The sequence below is a fragment of the Carlito syrichta genome, unplaced genomic scaffold (assembly GCF_000164805.1).
Source record: "Carlito syrichta isolate Samal-C Ts95f unplaced genomic scaffold, Tarsius_syrichta-2.0.1 Scaffold288079, whole genome shotgun sequence".
NCBI lineage: Eukaryota > Metazoa > Chordata > Mammalia > Primates > Tarsiidae > Carlito > Carlito syrichta.
In genome coordinates this window covers 107,957-125,438 of record NW_007232175.1, presented here as the reverse complement: position 1 = coordinate 125,438, position 17,482 = coordinate 107,957, and the positions used below count along the sequence as shown (strand labels likewise).

General features: G+C 40.3%; 1 protein-coding gene across 1 annotated transcript in view; it reads left to right on the top strand.

Annotated features, from left to right (window-relative positions):
• Nucleotides 1–17,482, top strand: part of NEO1 (neogenin 1) — a 195,882-nt gene that overhangs the window by 137,039 nt on the left and 41,361 nt on the right. The window contains exons 10-14 of the mRNA XM_021710094.1: nt 5,019–5,173; nt 9,728–9,876; nt 10,250–10,388; nt 13,699–13,748; nt 15,719–15,866. Of these exons, the coding sequence (XP_021565769.1) occupies nt 5,019–5,173; nt 9,728–9,876; nt 10,250–10,388; nt 13,699–13,748; nt 15,719–15,866 (641 nt within the window). The remainder of the gene's footprint in view (nt 1–5,018; nt 5,174–9,727; nt 9,877–10,249; nt 10,389–13,698; nt 13,749–15,718; nt 15,867–17,482) is intronic.

The following is a 17,482-nucleotide window of genomic DNA, read 5'->3' as shown; positions in this document are numbered from 1 at the left end:
AGCTGCTCTTTAGGTAACGTTTACCTGAATACTGTATAGGATGTTTTGGACTTTACAGGGACAAAGAAACATAGTTCTATACATACAAAGGTGAGAGACATCACTACCAAACAGCAAGTTTTGACGTCACTGTTAAACTCTCTCCAGGAGACTTTGAAATCTCATCGCATTTCCTGGGCTTTCCCAGAAGGAAGGCGGTGCCAGGGAATCTGCATAGTGAGCTTTATTCCCATGGCAGGGGTCCTTGCCCTTGTTGTGCCTTTTACCAGAAAGGCATCTTACTCCATGAGTTATGTCTGGCTTCTTGTCTGTCATCTTTTGATGGTGTCTCCACCCAGACTTAGCCCCCGCAGTCGCTGTCACACAGTAGTATATTAGAGCCAGCTTGTTTTCAAGTGAATTGTTAAATTTTCAGGAAATTTTGCAAACCTGATGACATGACTTGGCAACTTGAAATTGGACGTGGTGGGGTGTTTACACCGACAAGTGCTACAAACTGGAGCCAATTGTTGAACATTTACCAGGAAACCACTGCTTTCATATATCACCTTGCTTTTGTTTTGTTGTAGTTTTTTTTTTCTTCAGCACACTTACCACTCCCTGAATTTTTCTCTTTTATTAACTTATTTATTCTGTCTGTCTTGTTCAATGGAGTATCTCCAGCACCTGGAACACAGCCTGGCATATAATAACACTAAATAAATATTTATTAAGTGAATATATTAGTTTCAGTCAGTGGAGAAATAATAGATGATTCAAAAGAAATCATGTTGAGATAGTTGACTGTCCATTTGGTGAGAAAAATAAAAGTCCTATCCCTGTCTTAAATTATAGATGGATTAAGATATTGATATTTTTAAAACCTATGAATATATTAGAAGAAAATATAGAAACTTTTTATATTTGGGGAGTGGGAAAGAGCTTTTAAAGGAAGACAGAAAATCCAAAAACCATAACAGGAAAAATTGACCAAGTGGCAAGTTACAAATAAAAGACTGACGCCCTAAGAGGAAGTGATACATGCAGACGATCCACAGAAGTCGGTGGAAGGCCCACTAGGGTTTAAAAAAAAAAAGGTTTTGCCATTGCCAGCAAGCTTGAAAATGCAAGGTCATCTGTAGAGCTCACAGAAATGTTAAGTTGATAATGTCCAGTGAGTCGAAGGCTGGAAATCCTCTCTAGGCTATTGGTAGCAGAGTTAGAATAGTCTTTAGGGAAGATGATTTATTAGAATTTAAAAATCTTGTTGATGCTCATAACCACACAGTTACGCCTCCAGGTATCTGTCCTGTAGATATACGTATGCATTGGGCCCTCATACAAAACTGTATTATAGTACAAACATCTGTACCTTCATGTACTGTATAACAGCATTTCGGTCAACAGTAGACTGCGCACAGGATGGTGGTCCCATAAGATTATAACACTGTGTTTTCAACATGTCTGTTCTATGCTGAGACACGTAGATACTTAACCATTGCGTCCCCATTGCCTGTGGTATTCAGCACAATGAAATGCCACATAGGTTGTAGCCTGAAAATGGTGGGCCACCCACACTGCCTGGGTATGTCATTGGTGTGCCATTTAGGTCTGTGTAATACTCTCTGATGTTCACACAACGACTCAAATCGCCTAGTGACATATTTCCCGGAATGTAACCCCATCGTTAAGTGATGCCAGACTGTATGTGTGTGCATATAGAGAGTGATGCAGCAGTTTTAAAGAATGACTGTGCTCTGTATTTGGATGTGTATGCAAATGCCTATAGCAGTGATTCTCAGCCAAGGACAGTTTTGCCCTCCATCCCTCAAGGAACATTTGGCCATGTCTAGTGACATTTTTAGTTATAATGAGGTACTTACTGCCACCTAATGAGCAGAGATCACGGTTGCTGATGAACATTCCACAAAGCACAGGATGGACAGTTGCTTTCCACAACAAAAAGTTATCCTGTCCAATATCTCAGTAGCACTGAGGTTGGGAAGCATTAGCGCAAAGAGCTCTGGGGAGATACACATCAATGTATGCCACTGTTAGGGTAGGACAGGGACAGATGGACATGACCCTGGTTGCATAGGAAGTAGAAATGCACGATAAGAGTCCAGTTTCATCTGTGTGTCTGGCGTGAGAAGGGTGGGAAGGCAAGAAAGCTAGCCAGACTGACCCAGAGTTTCTGGTAGAAATAAGTAAGAGATGAGAATAAAGGGGAATTTGGAGCCAGGTGTTGGCATGCCAGTAAGAAGTTGGACATGATCAGGTAAAAGGGGACCATTTTAGACTTTTGAGAAAATTGTATACTGTGATGTTATTAACAGTTTGTATCAGCAGTACTTTGGGAGCACTACAGAAGATTAGAGAAGAGAAAAAATGGAGTCAAGCTGACAAATGAGGTACCAGTTAGTCTAGATGTGTGATAGTTGATGACCTGGATGAAAATGAAAGCAGCGACTTGGAGTGGATAGGCTAACTTTGGGAAATATTCAAAAGGAAGATTTTTGGAGACCATTGTATTTTTTGTTATTTCATTACTTTAAAGAGTAGTTAAGAATTCCATAAGTCATAAGACTGTATCCTAGCCGGGCTCAGCCTGTAATCCCGCGCCTTTGGGAGGCTGAGGTGAGTGGATTGCCTGAGCCCGTGGGTTCGAGACCCGCCTGGGCAACTTGGCAAGACCTTATCTATACAATAAATCAAAAAATTAGCCGGGCGTGGTAGCATGCGCTTGTAGTTCCAGCTACTTGGAAGGCTGAGGTGGAAGGATCGCCGGAGCCCAGCAGGTCGAGGCTGCGGTGACCGGGAGCGTGCCACTGCCCTCCAGCCTGGGCAACAGAGTGAGACTCCAACTCTAAAAAAAAAAAAAAAAAAAAGACTGTTATCCTGGCTACTTGTTTTTATAGACAAAATTTATTTAACCTTTATAAGCTCAAGTTTTCTCATCTAAAAAACGAAGGTAATAAATGCATTTACTTCACAGACTTTAGAATTCAGTGTGAGGATATAATGCCCCCTACATTTGCAAATTCCCCACCTCCTGCATTTGGAAATTCGACCACCAGATGGCACCATGTGCCTTGATCATGAGCTGTAATTCTGTTGGGTGCTTGAGCTGCCTGAGATTCCAAAGAGTGCTTCCTCTGCCTTTTCTGCTGTGAAGTTTTCATCTTTTTTTTTTTAAGCCTTTCTTTTAAACAGCAGAACTTTCTGATATTAAACATTGCATGAAGAGTAGAGAGTAAGGTTTTCCTGCTGTTGATCACATTTTAGAGATGAATTGAATCCTTGGAGGTCCATGAGTCTGGTTGAGAGGTTGGTGAGCTGTGGACCCTGGGCCAGATCAAAGCTAACATTTCTATGGCCCAGGAGCTAAGAATGGTTTTTACATTTTCACGTGGTTACATTTTGGAAGGTTATCTAGGGAACTCCATAATACCCTCCATTTTGCTTCTTGGCTTGTAAATATTTACTATCAGGCCCTCTAAGAAAGAAGCTACCCACCTGGTCTCATTTGTTCATTTAACAAAATAACAAAGGTGAGGTAGAAAGAGTAGATGACTTGCTTATGGTCTCTGAGCAGGCATGTAGCTTTCCCGAGCTAGAAATGGATCTTCTGACTTCTAGAAGGTGAACCTTTCTCTTCTTTTGACTCTTAGCTGTCATCTTCTAACCTGTGTCCCCCTGGAGCCCCACACTTTTATGAGAATTGTTCTAATTAATGCTCCTTTGGATCTTGTCCTGAAAACAAGGCTTTTTCTAGACAGAAAAAGGCTTTTTCTTGTCCTGAAAGCAAGGCTATTTCTGGTTCTGGGACCTCAGGCCAATCTAGTATCAGAATTCTTTTCAGGTGGTGGGGTTTTTCATTCTAGGGACTCTTGCCTGGGACTGATTTAAAAAAAAAAATGCCTCTATAAACATTTAAGTTTTAATAACCTTTGCTCGCTTTTCGTTTTTTTCCCCTTTCACATAGGAACAAACCAAAAATATATATGATATTATCATGCTACAAAATTTACATATCAGAAGGCAGATATTCATTCAGTATATATTTGTGGTATAACTTCACCATGTAAATGTTCCGTCGCGTGTTTCTGTAGTATGTGAACTTGAATGAGGTACAGTCTTTCACTTCAGTTTATAGTAAAATAGCAGGGCCCCTCCCATCATTCTAGAAGAAAGCTTATTTCAACTGTGTAACAAGGTGAGCAAAAGAGACCTAATCTGTGTTCTCTCATGGAACTTTTAGTTTAGTTGGCCCTTGAACAACACAGGGTTAAGGGCACTAACATCCATTGGACATACAAACCCCCAGGGTAGAGCCTGGAAATTACCTTTTTGTAAAGAACTGAGATAACAGCTTTTATGTTTTCATCTTATAATACTAGACCACTGGATTCACTTGTGGTGTTTGTGATAAGATTTGTCAAATGTTTTAGATCAATTTGAAAGTCATTCAGAGAGAGTATTAGTTTGAAGAAATATGTTATAAAAATCAGTGTTACGATCAGCTAATTTTCTAGATTGAGTTACTACATTTAGGATTCATTTAAATTTTTGATGTTTTTGTTCCCAGTGTAAAAAGTGGCAATTCTAGCTTTCTTTTTATTGAGAGTATCCTATATACAATCAGCATTCCTCGATGTTTTCTGTGAAGTATCATTAGGTCATACATTAGGTCTTCTGTCAGTTTCCCTAAAAATCACTCTTTAAAACTCAGTGATTTCTAAAACCAACAAGGTGCACAGCCAGCTGCCCTGTTTGAAAAGGCACTTAGAGGTTTTGACTGTGGTCGACGTTACCAGTGATGTTTAAGCAAGTACATTGGCCACGTGTTGGGTCATGTGACCTTGCTCTCTACCATTCTGCAGATTCTTTGCACTGTCCTACCCCCAGAAGTATCATTTTTTGGAGATTTGATTTGACTGCAACCATTCGATTTTGGTGTGAAGTGGAAAGTGAAACTGTACATTCTAGAAATACTCCTGATTGATGCTCTTTCTCTCTAAATCCTTCTTTGTCTAAAGGGAACGTGTTGAGAATACCAGTCACCCAGGAGAGATGCAGGTAACCGTTCAGAACCTAATGCCAGCGACTGTGTACATCTTCAGAGTTGTGGCTCAGAACAAGCATGGCTCAGGGGAGAGCTCAGCCCCACTGCGAGTAGAGACCCAGCCTGAGGGTAAGTCTTCCACTGTCTGTCGACCCCACCTAGAGGCAGGAATATATGAAGGTGTACACCCATAGGGGAACAGAAGATTCCTCACCTTCAAGGTTCTTGTGAATTAGGGGAGACAAAATTAATTTACACAAAGAAGCGCAAGTAGGCCTGGCACAGTGGTTCACCTCTGTAGTCCTAGCACTTTGGGAGGCTAAGAGGGTAGACTGCTTGAGCCCAGGAATTTAAGACCAGTCTGGGCAACCGAGCAAGACCTTGTCTCTACAAAAAATAAAAAAGTTAGCCAGGCTTGGTGGCATGTACCTGTAGTCCCAGCTACTCAGAAGGCTGAGGCAGAAGGATTGTCTGGGCCGAGGAGACTGAGGCTTTGGTGAGCTGTGATTGTGCCACTGCTCTCCAGGCTAGACAACACAGTGAGATCCCAACTCAAAAAACAAAACAAAACAAAAAACTGGCAGTTGTGCAAGACCGGATCATTCTGCTGATGCTTTTCTACATATTCCTATTTTATTGATCCATTAATACTTAGTTCAGTTGCCTTCTAGAATCTCTACTCTGTTTTATATAATATTATATCTCTACAACTGTGTGTGTGTGTGTGTGTGTGTGTGTGTGTGTGTGTGTGTGTGTGTGTGTGATTTATTTATTTATTTATTTTGGCGTTGGAGTCTTACTCTGTTGCCCAGGCTAGAGTGCAGTGGCACACTTAACAGCCACCACAGCCTCAACCTGCTGGGCTCAGGCGATCTTTCTACCTCAGCCTTCCCTGTAGCTGGAACTATGGGTGCGTGCCACAATGCCCAGCTAATTTTTTTCTTTTTTTGTAGAGATGAGGTCTCACCATGTTTGTCTCGAGCCCCTGAGCTCAGGCAGTCCTCTCTTCCCCTGCTTCCCAAAGCACTGGGATTACAGGCGTGAGCCACCACACCCAGCTTTCCTTCTGTGATGATTAGGAATTTATCTTGCTTACTTTACAGTAGACAGAACCATGTCATCCATGCATTCCCCCCAGCGTCTGATGCAATGCCTTATATGTGAAGTAGATATTTAATAACTGCTGTCAACCGGATTGCCTACTATTCCACACTCTGTAGAATCTCTTAGAGGCTTTATTTTGTGCCCATGGTTATTTGTGCTAAATCGTGTTACTTCTAAGTACATTTCTAAGAGTTTCTGTGACTGATATGCATGTCAGATTGGTTTCTATTATAAATGTCTTGTATATCTTTAGTTTCGGTTGTAAATTATAGGCCTGAAATTATAAGCATTCAAATCATAATTAATGCTTTTCCTACTGGAGGCTTTCCTCTAGACTTTTGCCCTCTTTTAACACAAGCCAGTTTTTCCTCAGAGCATCCTTCAGTCTACTTTAAGATTAATGGCAATAGTTTTTCTGTGTTAACAACCCTCCAGTAATAAACATTTTACTTTGAGGAAGGGGTATGTGAGATACATTTGTAGATGCTACTGATCAGGAAACTAAACAGATTAAATGAATTTACCAGTGAAACTGTAGAAATAATTTAAGAACTTTACCTGATTGGTAGCATAAGACAGCTCAAGAAGCTGTGGAACTTCACTTTATAATGCTGTAGCAAATCTTTCACTCACCAAATATTTATGGAATACCTCCCATACCAGGGGGACATGCAAGGTATTGGAGATATAGGGTGAACAAGATAGGATTCTCCCCTTAAACAAGGAGCAGGCACAAAAGGAGGCTATTGATCATTTTAGTGATAGAAATTGAAGATCAGGAAACAAACTCAGGCAAGAACAAGAGGACCACCAGAGAGTCAAGGGTTAATTTAAAGGAGAGTGTGAGATCATTTCAGAAAATGATGTTGAATTTGATGGTTATCTATGTTCAGAGAGGAGCAAGAATATGCCATTAGGCTTCAAGCTCAGTTACCTTCATTAACTTTCATGTACAGGTGTCATTCATGAGAGAGAATTGAGGTATAGAAGAAGGAAATCACTGTAAAAGAGGCAAGTCAAGGCAGGATCTTAGGAGAAGATGTGACCTGAGGTTGGCCCTGAAGCATTTGACTTACAGCAAGCATTCTTGGGAAAGGTATTTGCATGACCCAGATCCCATAAATAGAATCAGACAGTGTACATGCAGGGCAAATCCTGATGAAAATGAGGGGAAAACCACTGGGTTCGATGCAGTATAAGCGTCTGTCCTGAGGCTGTGAACCTTCTGAAACTAAGTGAAGGTATTTGTGTGTCTGTACATATTCGCACTTCCCTTGGAAATAATCTGTAGACATCATTATCATTTCAGAGCTCGTCAGTCAAATTTCTGAGTACCCCTTAGCTAGAAGGGTCATTGTCGAATTTAGAGATGAAAGAGAAGATATAAAGGAGAGTGGGTTTACTCACTGCTGAGCGCCAGTCACTGTGCTAGCCAGTCCTGATGCAGAGAGGAGCAAAACTTGACTTGTGTCCACAGGGAACTTAGTTTGGTGCCAGAGGCAAGCAGGTAGATAGTCAGTGGTATGATGTGTTGTCTCAAGGAAAGGAGGCAGCATGGTCGTTTGTTCCAGGAGTTCAGTGAAAAGAAAGTTGTTATAAGAATCTGTGTGGACAGGGCAACAGATTCTGGCGAGGGTATTTTAGGGATAGAGAGAGACTATCACGTGTTGGCAAAAGAGAAGCAGCTAGTGGAGGGAGATTTGCATTTCATCTGGAGGTATTCAGCTTGTGTGTGGGAGGCATGCATGTTGCAGTCAGTTTTGGAAAATATTTTACATATTTAGCTTTACAAACCAACTGAAAAGTCTTTTCCATCTATTATGCGGCGGAACTGCTGAAATGAAAGAATTCATTAGCACCTTTTTCAGGATTACATTTGCCTACACTTAGCCAATGAATACATTGCAAGTGATTTCAAGAGAATTTAGACACCGTTTTGTTTTTCTTCCCCTTTAATAAGTTAGAGGAAAGTTTTCCATAGCAACAGAAGTGTGACAAATCCCACCTGTCAGGCGGCACAAAATATGCTCCCAACTTAAGTGAATAGCATGATTCATAACTAAAGCAAACAACTGTTAGAGTTGCCATATTCAGATTTCCTTACTTGAGTAGCAAAATTCATCCTGAACTATGGTGCTATTATTCAAGAATGCCAGTTTGTTTTACGTTGTCATGTTTTTTTTCCTTCCCAGCTCTTACATCTAATGGATGTCTGTTACAGAAACATGAGTGCCAGGGAAATTGTTTTCAAATATAGAATGTCTACCAAAGTGTAGGCATAGGCAGCTATCCAGGATTTGTGTATAAGTTGGGACTGGTCTGTCAGTCAGACAAAAAGAACATAGTAAAAAGGGTAGGTATGTGAGCCATTGAAGGAGTTAGCACAGTTAGTGTTAGGCCAACCATTGATCCAGTCTCCCAGTCACGTATATCCTACTGAGTAAGGGGGTTGTAATAATCTCCTTAATGGTCTTCTTGAGCCCACATTTAGAATCAGAACGTGTTCAACTCCTGGCTTCACCACTAGTTAACTTTCCCATCACATGGTAAAGGTAGCAAACCTCCATACCTCATCTGTAAATAGGGATGATAATAGTATCCACCTCATTAGGGTTGATGCAAGCATTATAAGAGAAAATACATGTAAGGCACTTAATTCTTGACTGAATATAGTCTTTGAATAAATGTATTTTTTTCTGTTTTTATAATTATTATTCTTTTATCTAATCTCATTCCTTTACTGATTTTCTTCATGCATGTGTTCACTTGTCTTTTCTAGACACAGATCTCATGCTCCTGCTCACAGTTTTTCAGTAACTACCTAACACCTACTATAGAAAATTCAAAATTTATTGCAGAGCATTGGAGCTTCTTTACTGTCTGAATTGTCATCCTTTTCAGCATCCTCTCTCCCACATCCACTCTGTGTTTCAAAACGCTGAACCATCTAGTGCTGTCTTTTCTTATACCTTCCCTGTTGACCCCATTGCCTGGATTCATTTTCCCATTGGTATCTGAGAAGAGTATTCATTCTTCTTGGACTCCAGGAATTCTTCACCAATCCTTCCCTTCCCTGCCCATGCCCTCCGAAAGCAAAATTGTATACTTTCTTCTTTCTGTTTTTCTGAAAGCTGTTAGCACTTAGGATATCTTTCGTAACTGTTTGTGTGTCTGCCTTCCCTTCTAGACCAGGAGTTCTTTGTGGGCATCCCTAGTGCATCCCGGGTGCCCACCTTAGTGACTGGCAGAAAAAGGACCTCTTTTTAATGATGGTTGCTTTGTATGTGCTGCATGGTCCCACTGCAAAACTAGGATTTCATAAGCCACAGGAAGAGTTCTGCAGTGCACTTTTTTTCTTATTTTGAAAAAATTGGAGACACTTCACAGAATATATTTTGGTTTTAATTTGAGTCACAAAAAGGAAAAAAATGTGTTATGCTAAAACCACTTCAATCAAATCAGTTGTTTTACTTAGCTTTTATTTTTTAAAAAATATTAAAAAAAACATGGCCGTATCTGAGAATGACTGTTGAGGAATGTGGTAAATTTCACTTATATCTCTTGAAATCTTCTTTCTAGTTCAGCTCCCTGGCCCAGCACCTAACATTCGAGCATATGCAACTTCACCAACTTCTATCACTGTCACATGGGAGACACCATTGTCTGGCAATGGGGAAATTCAGAATTACAAATTGTACTACATGGAAAAAGGGACTGATAAAGAACAGGTATGAAGTGAAGCAACTTTTTAAACCATTGATTGGAATAGTAGAGTTGAAATATATTTGCAAAGCTTGGTAATTGTTTGGAAATCTGAGGGAGAGGAAAAAAATGTATAAGAAATGAAAAGTTGACAGATTGTATTTCTTTGTACTAAATTTATTCTGTAGTTTTTACCAGCAAGTTTCACTAAATATCAGGTGATATTTGTAAGTAAATTAAAATGATGCAGTTTAACCTTTGATTGGTTAAATAACTTTCTGTTAAAGGGATACAAATCTGTATCAAGTAGAGAATATGGAATTTGTGTAGTTAATTTTATTGTGCAGCATTTCTTTTGGTCTGAGTTGTGTATACATACTGTGTTTTCTTTTATGAAAGGATGTTGATGTTTCAAGTCACTCCCACACCATTAATGGGTTGAAAAAATACACAGAGTACAGTTTCCGAGTAGTGGCCTTCAATAAACATGGTCCTGGAGTCTCCACACAAGATGTTGCTGTTCGAACACTGTCAGATGGTGAGTCTCTCTTCCTTTGGAATAAGCTACCATGCTTCATGCCCCTGGTGTTATAGTAAGATCATGAGCTTCAATGTCGAGGACATTCAGTTCAAATCCCAGTTGTACCCCTTTCTGGTCGTGTGACTTCAGTCAAGTCACTTAGCACGCTAAGCGTGTTTCCTTACATGTAAAATGTCAATAATACCAACTTCATTGGTTTACTGTAAGGATTCAGTGATAAAACATAGAACTTAAAGTGCCTCACACTTAATAGGCTCTCGTGTTTGTATTTTCAGCAGAGACTGTTGTGTAAGTACATACTACTGCTTGTTTATAGCAGGTCATCCCAGGTCATCCCAAGGTCATCGAAAGGCTAGCCTTTTTCTACTTAGCAGTCAAATCGCATGCCAAATTGGACTTTTTAATTCCTCAGTATTTTGTAACAATTTCATTTCTCACCTGTGATTGAATTTCTAAATTAGGTGATATACCCATGACCTAGAGCAGTGTTTTTAAACTACAGCTTGCCAAAGAGATTAAGTAGGTCAAGACCAGCATTAAAAAAATATTTTTAGAACAGAAGATTCGGAGTTCACTGTACTTAGTAAGAATATGTATTGTTTATGAAACTCAGCTAGACCCAATGTTTTATTTTAACAAAATCCTTTTTAAAATGTGTGTATGCCTATATACCCTACACACACACACACACACACACACTTGCTTTGGAAGCTAAATTTTACTCCCTTAAACAAATGGTCAAGTTTCACCAATAAAAAGACAGACTGACATCACGTACCTCCTGATGTGATGCATAGAGAAAGGCACAAACATCACATCTGTTGTATCTCTGCCAAAATATTTAACTGGAATCTGATCATGATGAAACAACCAGACACAGCCAAACTGAGGGAAGTTCTGGGGGAAAAAAATTTTTTTTTAATTTTTAACTGACCTGGATTCTTAAAATATATTACTTTTATGAACGGAAAAAAGGTTAGGGAATCATTCTAGAATCTGAATTAAAGAAGAGTGAAGACACATGAAATAAAATAAAACATTTATGATCTTTGCTTAGATCCTGAATCTGGAAGTAAAAAGAGTCATAAAGGACACAACTGATACAATTACTTAATGTTAGATGTATATAGTACTAGGCAATATTAAATATTAGATATGTTATTAGAGGCTGAGTGTGGTGGCTCACACCAGTAATCTCAGCACTTTGGAAGACCGAGGGAGTAAGATTGTTTGAGCCCAGGAGATTAAGACCAGTCTGAGCAACATAACAAAACCCCATCTCTACAAAAAAAAAAAATTGGCCAGGTGTGGTGCCATGCACCTGTAGTCCCAGCTACTCAGGAGGCTGAAGCAGAAGAATTGCCTGAGCCCAAGAGATTGAACCTGCAGAGAGCCATGATGGCATCGCTGCACTTCAGCCTGGACAACAGAGTGGCATTGACTCAAAAAAAGGAAGATATATTATTAGATATATTTGATAATATTTTTGTGTTTAAATGTTTTGAATGTGGTCATTGTAGTTTTGTTGGGGAATGTGTTTGTTCTTAGGAGACACATGGCAATACATGCTGAAGTATTTAGGAGAGAAGTATCATGGTGACTACAGTCAACTCAGGTGATTCAGAAACAATATGTAGTTAGAGAAATCTGTGTATCTATACACATGTAGTGAGAGAGATAAAGCAGATGTTGCAGAATAGTAATAATTGGCGAATCTAAGAAAAGATTATATGGCATTCACTGTACTGTTCTTGTACTCTTTTCTGTAAGCTTGACATTTTTGGGGGTAAAAAGTTGAAGAAAAGAAACAAATGGAAACTCTTGCCAATTACAATTTGGTTAGCCAGCTACATAAGCCAGACAAGAAGTTTGGGAAACATTAGGGGGAAAATCTTTAACGTAGGCTCTTACATCTATACATGAGCCAAATTTTGACTGCATTAAGCAAGTTGGCCTATTGACCTCAGAACCTGTGGGTGCTGAATGCATCTTGGTATGGTGGTCAAGGAATGCACTTTGGTGTAAGACAAATCTTGGTTCCTGTGCCAGCTAAAACAAACATCATGGGCATGTTAACTTCCCTGAACCTCACCTGTGGTTTTCTGACCTATGAAATGGGAATAATAATAATAGAAACTCAGTTGTGATGTTGCTCTCGGGAGTAAGTACCTGCCGTGTTGAGAGCACACAGCGAATCTCTGCAAAGATGATAACGGTGATGATGATGATGAGGATGGACAGCAATGGCAACTGTGTCAGGTGCCCCTGCAACTAAGTCTGTTCTTACATGGAGCTGATTGGAGTCATTCAAGTGCTTTTTTCAAAGCGCAGGTACCTAAGTCCTGCTCCAGACCCTCTGCATCTGAGTCTCTGGGTTGAGGCCTGAGGCACTTGGCTAGCCACAGGTTACAGCAGTGAACAAGACACATTTTCTGCCTTCCAGAAGCTTTAGCACAGTGGGCACTTAGTAGTATACCAGGTCAGCCAGTGTTAGAGAAAGAAGGAGAGTAGTGTCCATGGGTGGAGCAGGAGAGGGGACTGGAGACAGCATTTTGTGAGTGGAGAAAAAACGAATCAGGTCTACTCTGCTTGTTGTCTTTTCTGTGAAGGGTGATGTTAGAGGGGGTGAGGGCCACAAACTCTGGGATACCCTGGGTTATGTTCTATTGTGTGAAGAACTAGTTACATCACTGTTTATCCAACAGCCCCAAACTTCTCACAAATAAATTAGTACTCCGTGATCTATGTATAGTTGCCTCAGGAAGCTGGATGTTGACTTGGCAGAAGCTGTCGTTCCTTAGTATCTCTGCTCTCCTTGGGAACTCCACGAAAAAACCAAGCTCACTGATTTATGTACATCTCATTTTGATCTATAATGTCATTACCCAGTTCAGTCACTTGCCATATAACATAAAACATGTGACTCTACCCCAGGATAAAGATGAGTTGTCACCAGTAGTATTCACAAAAATACATTTGCGACTCCAAACATGTCTGGAGTCTAGAAAAGTTTAAAACCTAGAGGAGTTCGGAGCCAGTGTACATCCTTGAAATACGAATCTGACTTTTCAAAGGTACAGCCTGATTTGAGTCTGGGGGCTTACCCACATGAAATGCATCTTATGTTTAAAATGAGTCATCCACATGGTACTGTCCACAGGAGGGCATGACAGGTGGATTTAGACCCAGTCGCATAATCCGCATTTAAGATGTACACTTGTAAAAGTTCAGCCAAGATAAGTGTATGGTAGGTGAAGTGTGAGTGATTAAAGTATTTTTCTCTCTCTTTTTTTTTTTGCCTGTCCAGTTCCCAGTGCTGCTCCTCAGAATCTGTCCTTAGAAGTGAGAAATTCCAAGGTAAAATTTGATAATGTTCCGTTCATTTTTACTGGTATGATATTGAGCCTCGAGGTCCTTATGGAGAAGGAGATTGTGGGAGAAATCATCAAAACCAATGAATGCCAATGCTGTAATCTATTTGCTTCTAAAAATACTAAACCTATAAATTAGAGCTTAACTGAAAACAACCATAATCGAGCAAAGAAATAAGAAGACATAGATATTACACTTGCCAGTAAGCTAGACTTAGAAACCAGCTCATTTATTTTGTTTAACTCTTTCTTTCTCTGATGCTAAGACTACTTTAGCCTTTCTGCAAATAAATTGCTATTTTTATGTAGAACCTGATATTCTGATCTTAAATGTCCAGAACATTAGTAGTATGGTGAAAGGAAATACATTGCTATGATAACATGGTCCCTTCATGCTATGAGATAAGCCCTGTGTGAATCAAAGGCAGATGCAGAGGTCCAGCCTCCGTAGAGCAGGGCTTGAGATGAGGGGAGGGAATGAGAAAAGAAAGACAAAGAACAGCGGGATTGGGAGGTCTCTCGCCCCAATAGATGAGAGCAAGTTTATTCTTACAGTATGTTTTCTCATATAGAGCAAAACTTCATAAACAAGAAATATTTTAATGCTAGCATCAGCTGGGAAAAAGTTAACGTTTAGGATTTTCCCTGGCAAGCTTACAGTAGCACTGACATCTTTGTTTTCTGAGAGTCTCAGTAAAACTATTAACATCTGTGTTCTTTGACGTTCTGAGTAAAGTTATTATCGAAGCAGACTGCATCCAGCCTATGCAGACTAGAGGTCACACCGCCTGAATTCTACTAAATCAACATTCCCAGGGTCAAACATTGAGGGAAGGAGATACTGGCCAAGCTCCTGTTGGAGCCAGGCAGAAACACAAGGACCTTGTCAAGCTTATGTCCTTGTTTCCTTCAGGCAGACATCTGTCAGATGGGTTGAATCTGCTCAAACCACCCCTTCTAGTCAAGTTCACGTATACTTAGGACCATGAATGTTTCTCAAAGGCCCAGAACCACTTCTAGACTACATAGACAACTGAGATAACCCTCTCAAGACACGCTTTTTCTTCTTTAAGAGACAGCCAGCTGTTAACTGATGATCACCTTTTTTTGGAGAGTGATAGAACTGGTTTAATTTCTTTTTCTTTTTTTTTTTTTGAGTTGGAGTCTCACTCTGTCACTCAGACTGGAGTGCAGTGGCCGCTCCCGGCCCCCGCAGCCTTGACCCGCTGGGCTCCGGCGATCCTTCCGCTTCACCCTTCCAAGCAGCTGGAACTACAGGCGCGTGCTACCACGCCCAGTTAATTTTTTTTTTTTAAATTTATTGTAGAGATGAGGTCTCATCAAGTTACCCAGGTGGGTCTCGAACCCGCAGGCTCAGGCAGTCCCCTCACCTAGGCCTCCCAAAGTGCTGGGATTACAGGCTGAGCTACCGAGCCCAGCCGTGAACTGGTTTAATTTCAGCTGTGAAGAAGCTTTATGCCTGACAGTAGATTACTCCCTAATCCGTGTGCTTCTGACCTTCTTATGTTTTCCTTTGGAAAACTTTTTGAGACTTTTGCCCAATATCTTCATTCTGGCAAAATACCCCCAGGAGATCAAGGGTCCAGAGTATTTGCTTGAATATGTGATCGAAGGTAAGCTACTTTGCCCATCAGCGAAAGACATTGAATTATGCTAACGACTGCTCTGGGCTATTGACTTAATATTGACCAAACCTAAAATATAATTTTAAATGATTTAAAGACATTTTCTCCATTTGACCATTGAAGGCCCTAAAATTTAAAAGTATTTTTGAGCAATTATTAAATAGCTTTGTAAAACTTTGGTACCTTCTGTCGGGTACCCTGCTGCCTCTGTGCTCTTTCTCTTTACACAATGAATTTGGAGTAATATACAACAGTCAACACCAGGCTTTTGGTATATTCAGTCTCTTCCCTATAATCTTGTCTTTCCCAGAGTATTGTGATCCACTGGCAGCCTCCTGCTCCAGCTACACAAAATGGGCAGATTACTGGCTACAAGATACGCTACCGAAAGGCCTCCCGAAAGAGTGATGTCACTGAGACCTTGGTAAGCGGGACACAGCTGTCTCAGCTGATCGAAGGTAAGCTATTTTGCCCATCAGCAAAAGACATTGAATTATGCTAGTCTAAATGACTGCTCTGGGCTATTGACTTGTCAAACTTAAAATTAATTTTAAATGGTTTAAAGACATTTTTTTTAATGATTCAGGCCACTTCTGACTTGATACAACTTAATAGAAAACACTCTGAAAGACTTCTCTGTCTCTGAGTGGTGAGATTGTTTGATTTTTATTTTCTTCCTTGTGTTTTCTGTGTTCTCCACATTTTCTTTTTGAGTGTATATATTGCCTTTTTGTAATCTGAAAAAAGGTAAAAACAAAGCTGTATAAGCACAGAAATTACTGCACTCAATCTAGTTGGTAACAGATGAGCTACAAAATGATTTTTAAAACATGACACTGCTCATGTATATATGGGCTAAAAAAATATTTGCAACTACTGCAATGCAATAATCATATTTGGTGCTATGGACACTTGCAAGTTTTAGACAATTCTATTAGAGATAGTGCCTTTTGTATAGATTTCCCCTTATGTGCAGCAGAGGAAGTGGCATGCCTGGTTCCAGTGAGCCAAATGCGTATCCATTGTGGATTCATCCTGAAGACCACAAAGAGTCTTCCCCAAGTAGGGACAGGAGAGTGAACTGAACAAGGTCAAGGTTCCTTTTCAGAAGCACAGGAGATTAAGTGTCCTTGGTTCTGTACCTGTTGGGACCATGCCTGCAGAGAGCAGAGACAGGTGCCCCAGGCTGTCCTTATCCTATAGGGGTTTCACAGGTGCTGTGTGTGGCTGTAGAAGGGACTGTGGTCTGAGTGAGCTGAGCCCATCCTGCCCATTTCTTTATTAGGGCAGCAATGCCAGGCTCTGTCCTCAGCTCCATGGGTCTCAGCTTCAGCAGCATCATCCTGCCTCTGCCCTGGGAGTAAACGCACAAGGGGTCGGAGGATGACCTTGGCTGCACTGACTGAGTTGTGTCACTCAACAGATCCCATCTACAATTTGCAAGCAAACAGATGAATTTGAGCCTCGTACATTTTATCTGTAACTTTAGCATTGCAGTAGTAGGACATGTTTAATCAGTGCCCTAAAAATGTATGCATGAATATATATACCATGTTATTAAGTATTGCCCAACGTTGTAGGATAGTCTTTTGTATGTGGATTTTTGTTGCCTCTGATACATGGATAAATCATGCACTTCATTAGCCGGTAGTAAATCAAAAAGTTATGTAATGGAAAGTTTGGGTTTCTTTTCTCTTTTACCTACTGTATATACATATGGACAATTGATTGTTAAGGGATACATTTCTAGGTCATATTTGGTGTTTAAAATTTGTCTGCTGTGGTTATGCTCTGGTGAAGAAAACAGAGGTAACCTGAGAGGAGTTACATCTTTGCTTGCTTTTCTGGGCTTTGGTGCCTTCTGAGACCAGCTGACTTTGTTCCTTTGTTATAACACTTTCACTATAAGGCCTCTTTTTGGCCTTAACTCCCTTTGTAGCAAAATGAAGGAACTGCATTAAAAGATCTCTAAGATGCCTTCAGGGCTCCTGAACAGAAATGCCTATAACCTCCTGGGAGCTTCTCCTGGGAGTCACCTCTTTTCCTCCTGGATTAAGTGGGCTTCAGCCTTTAC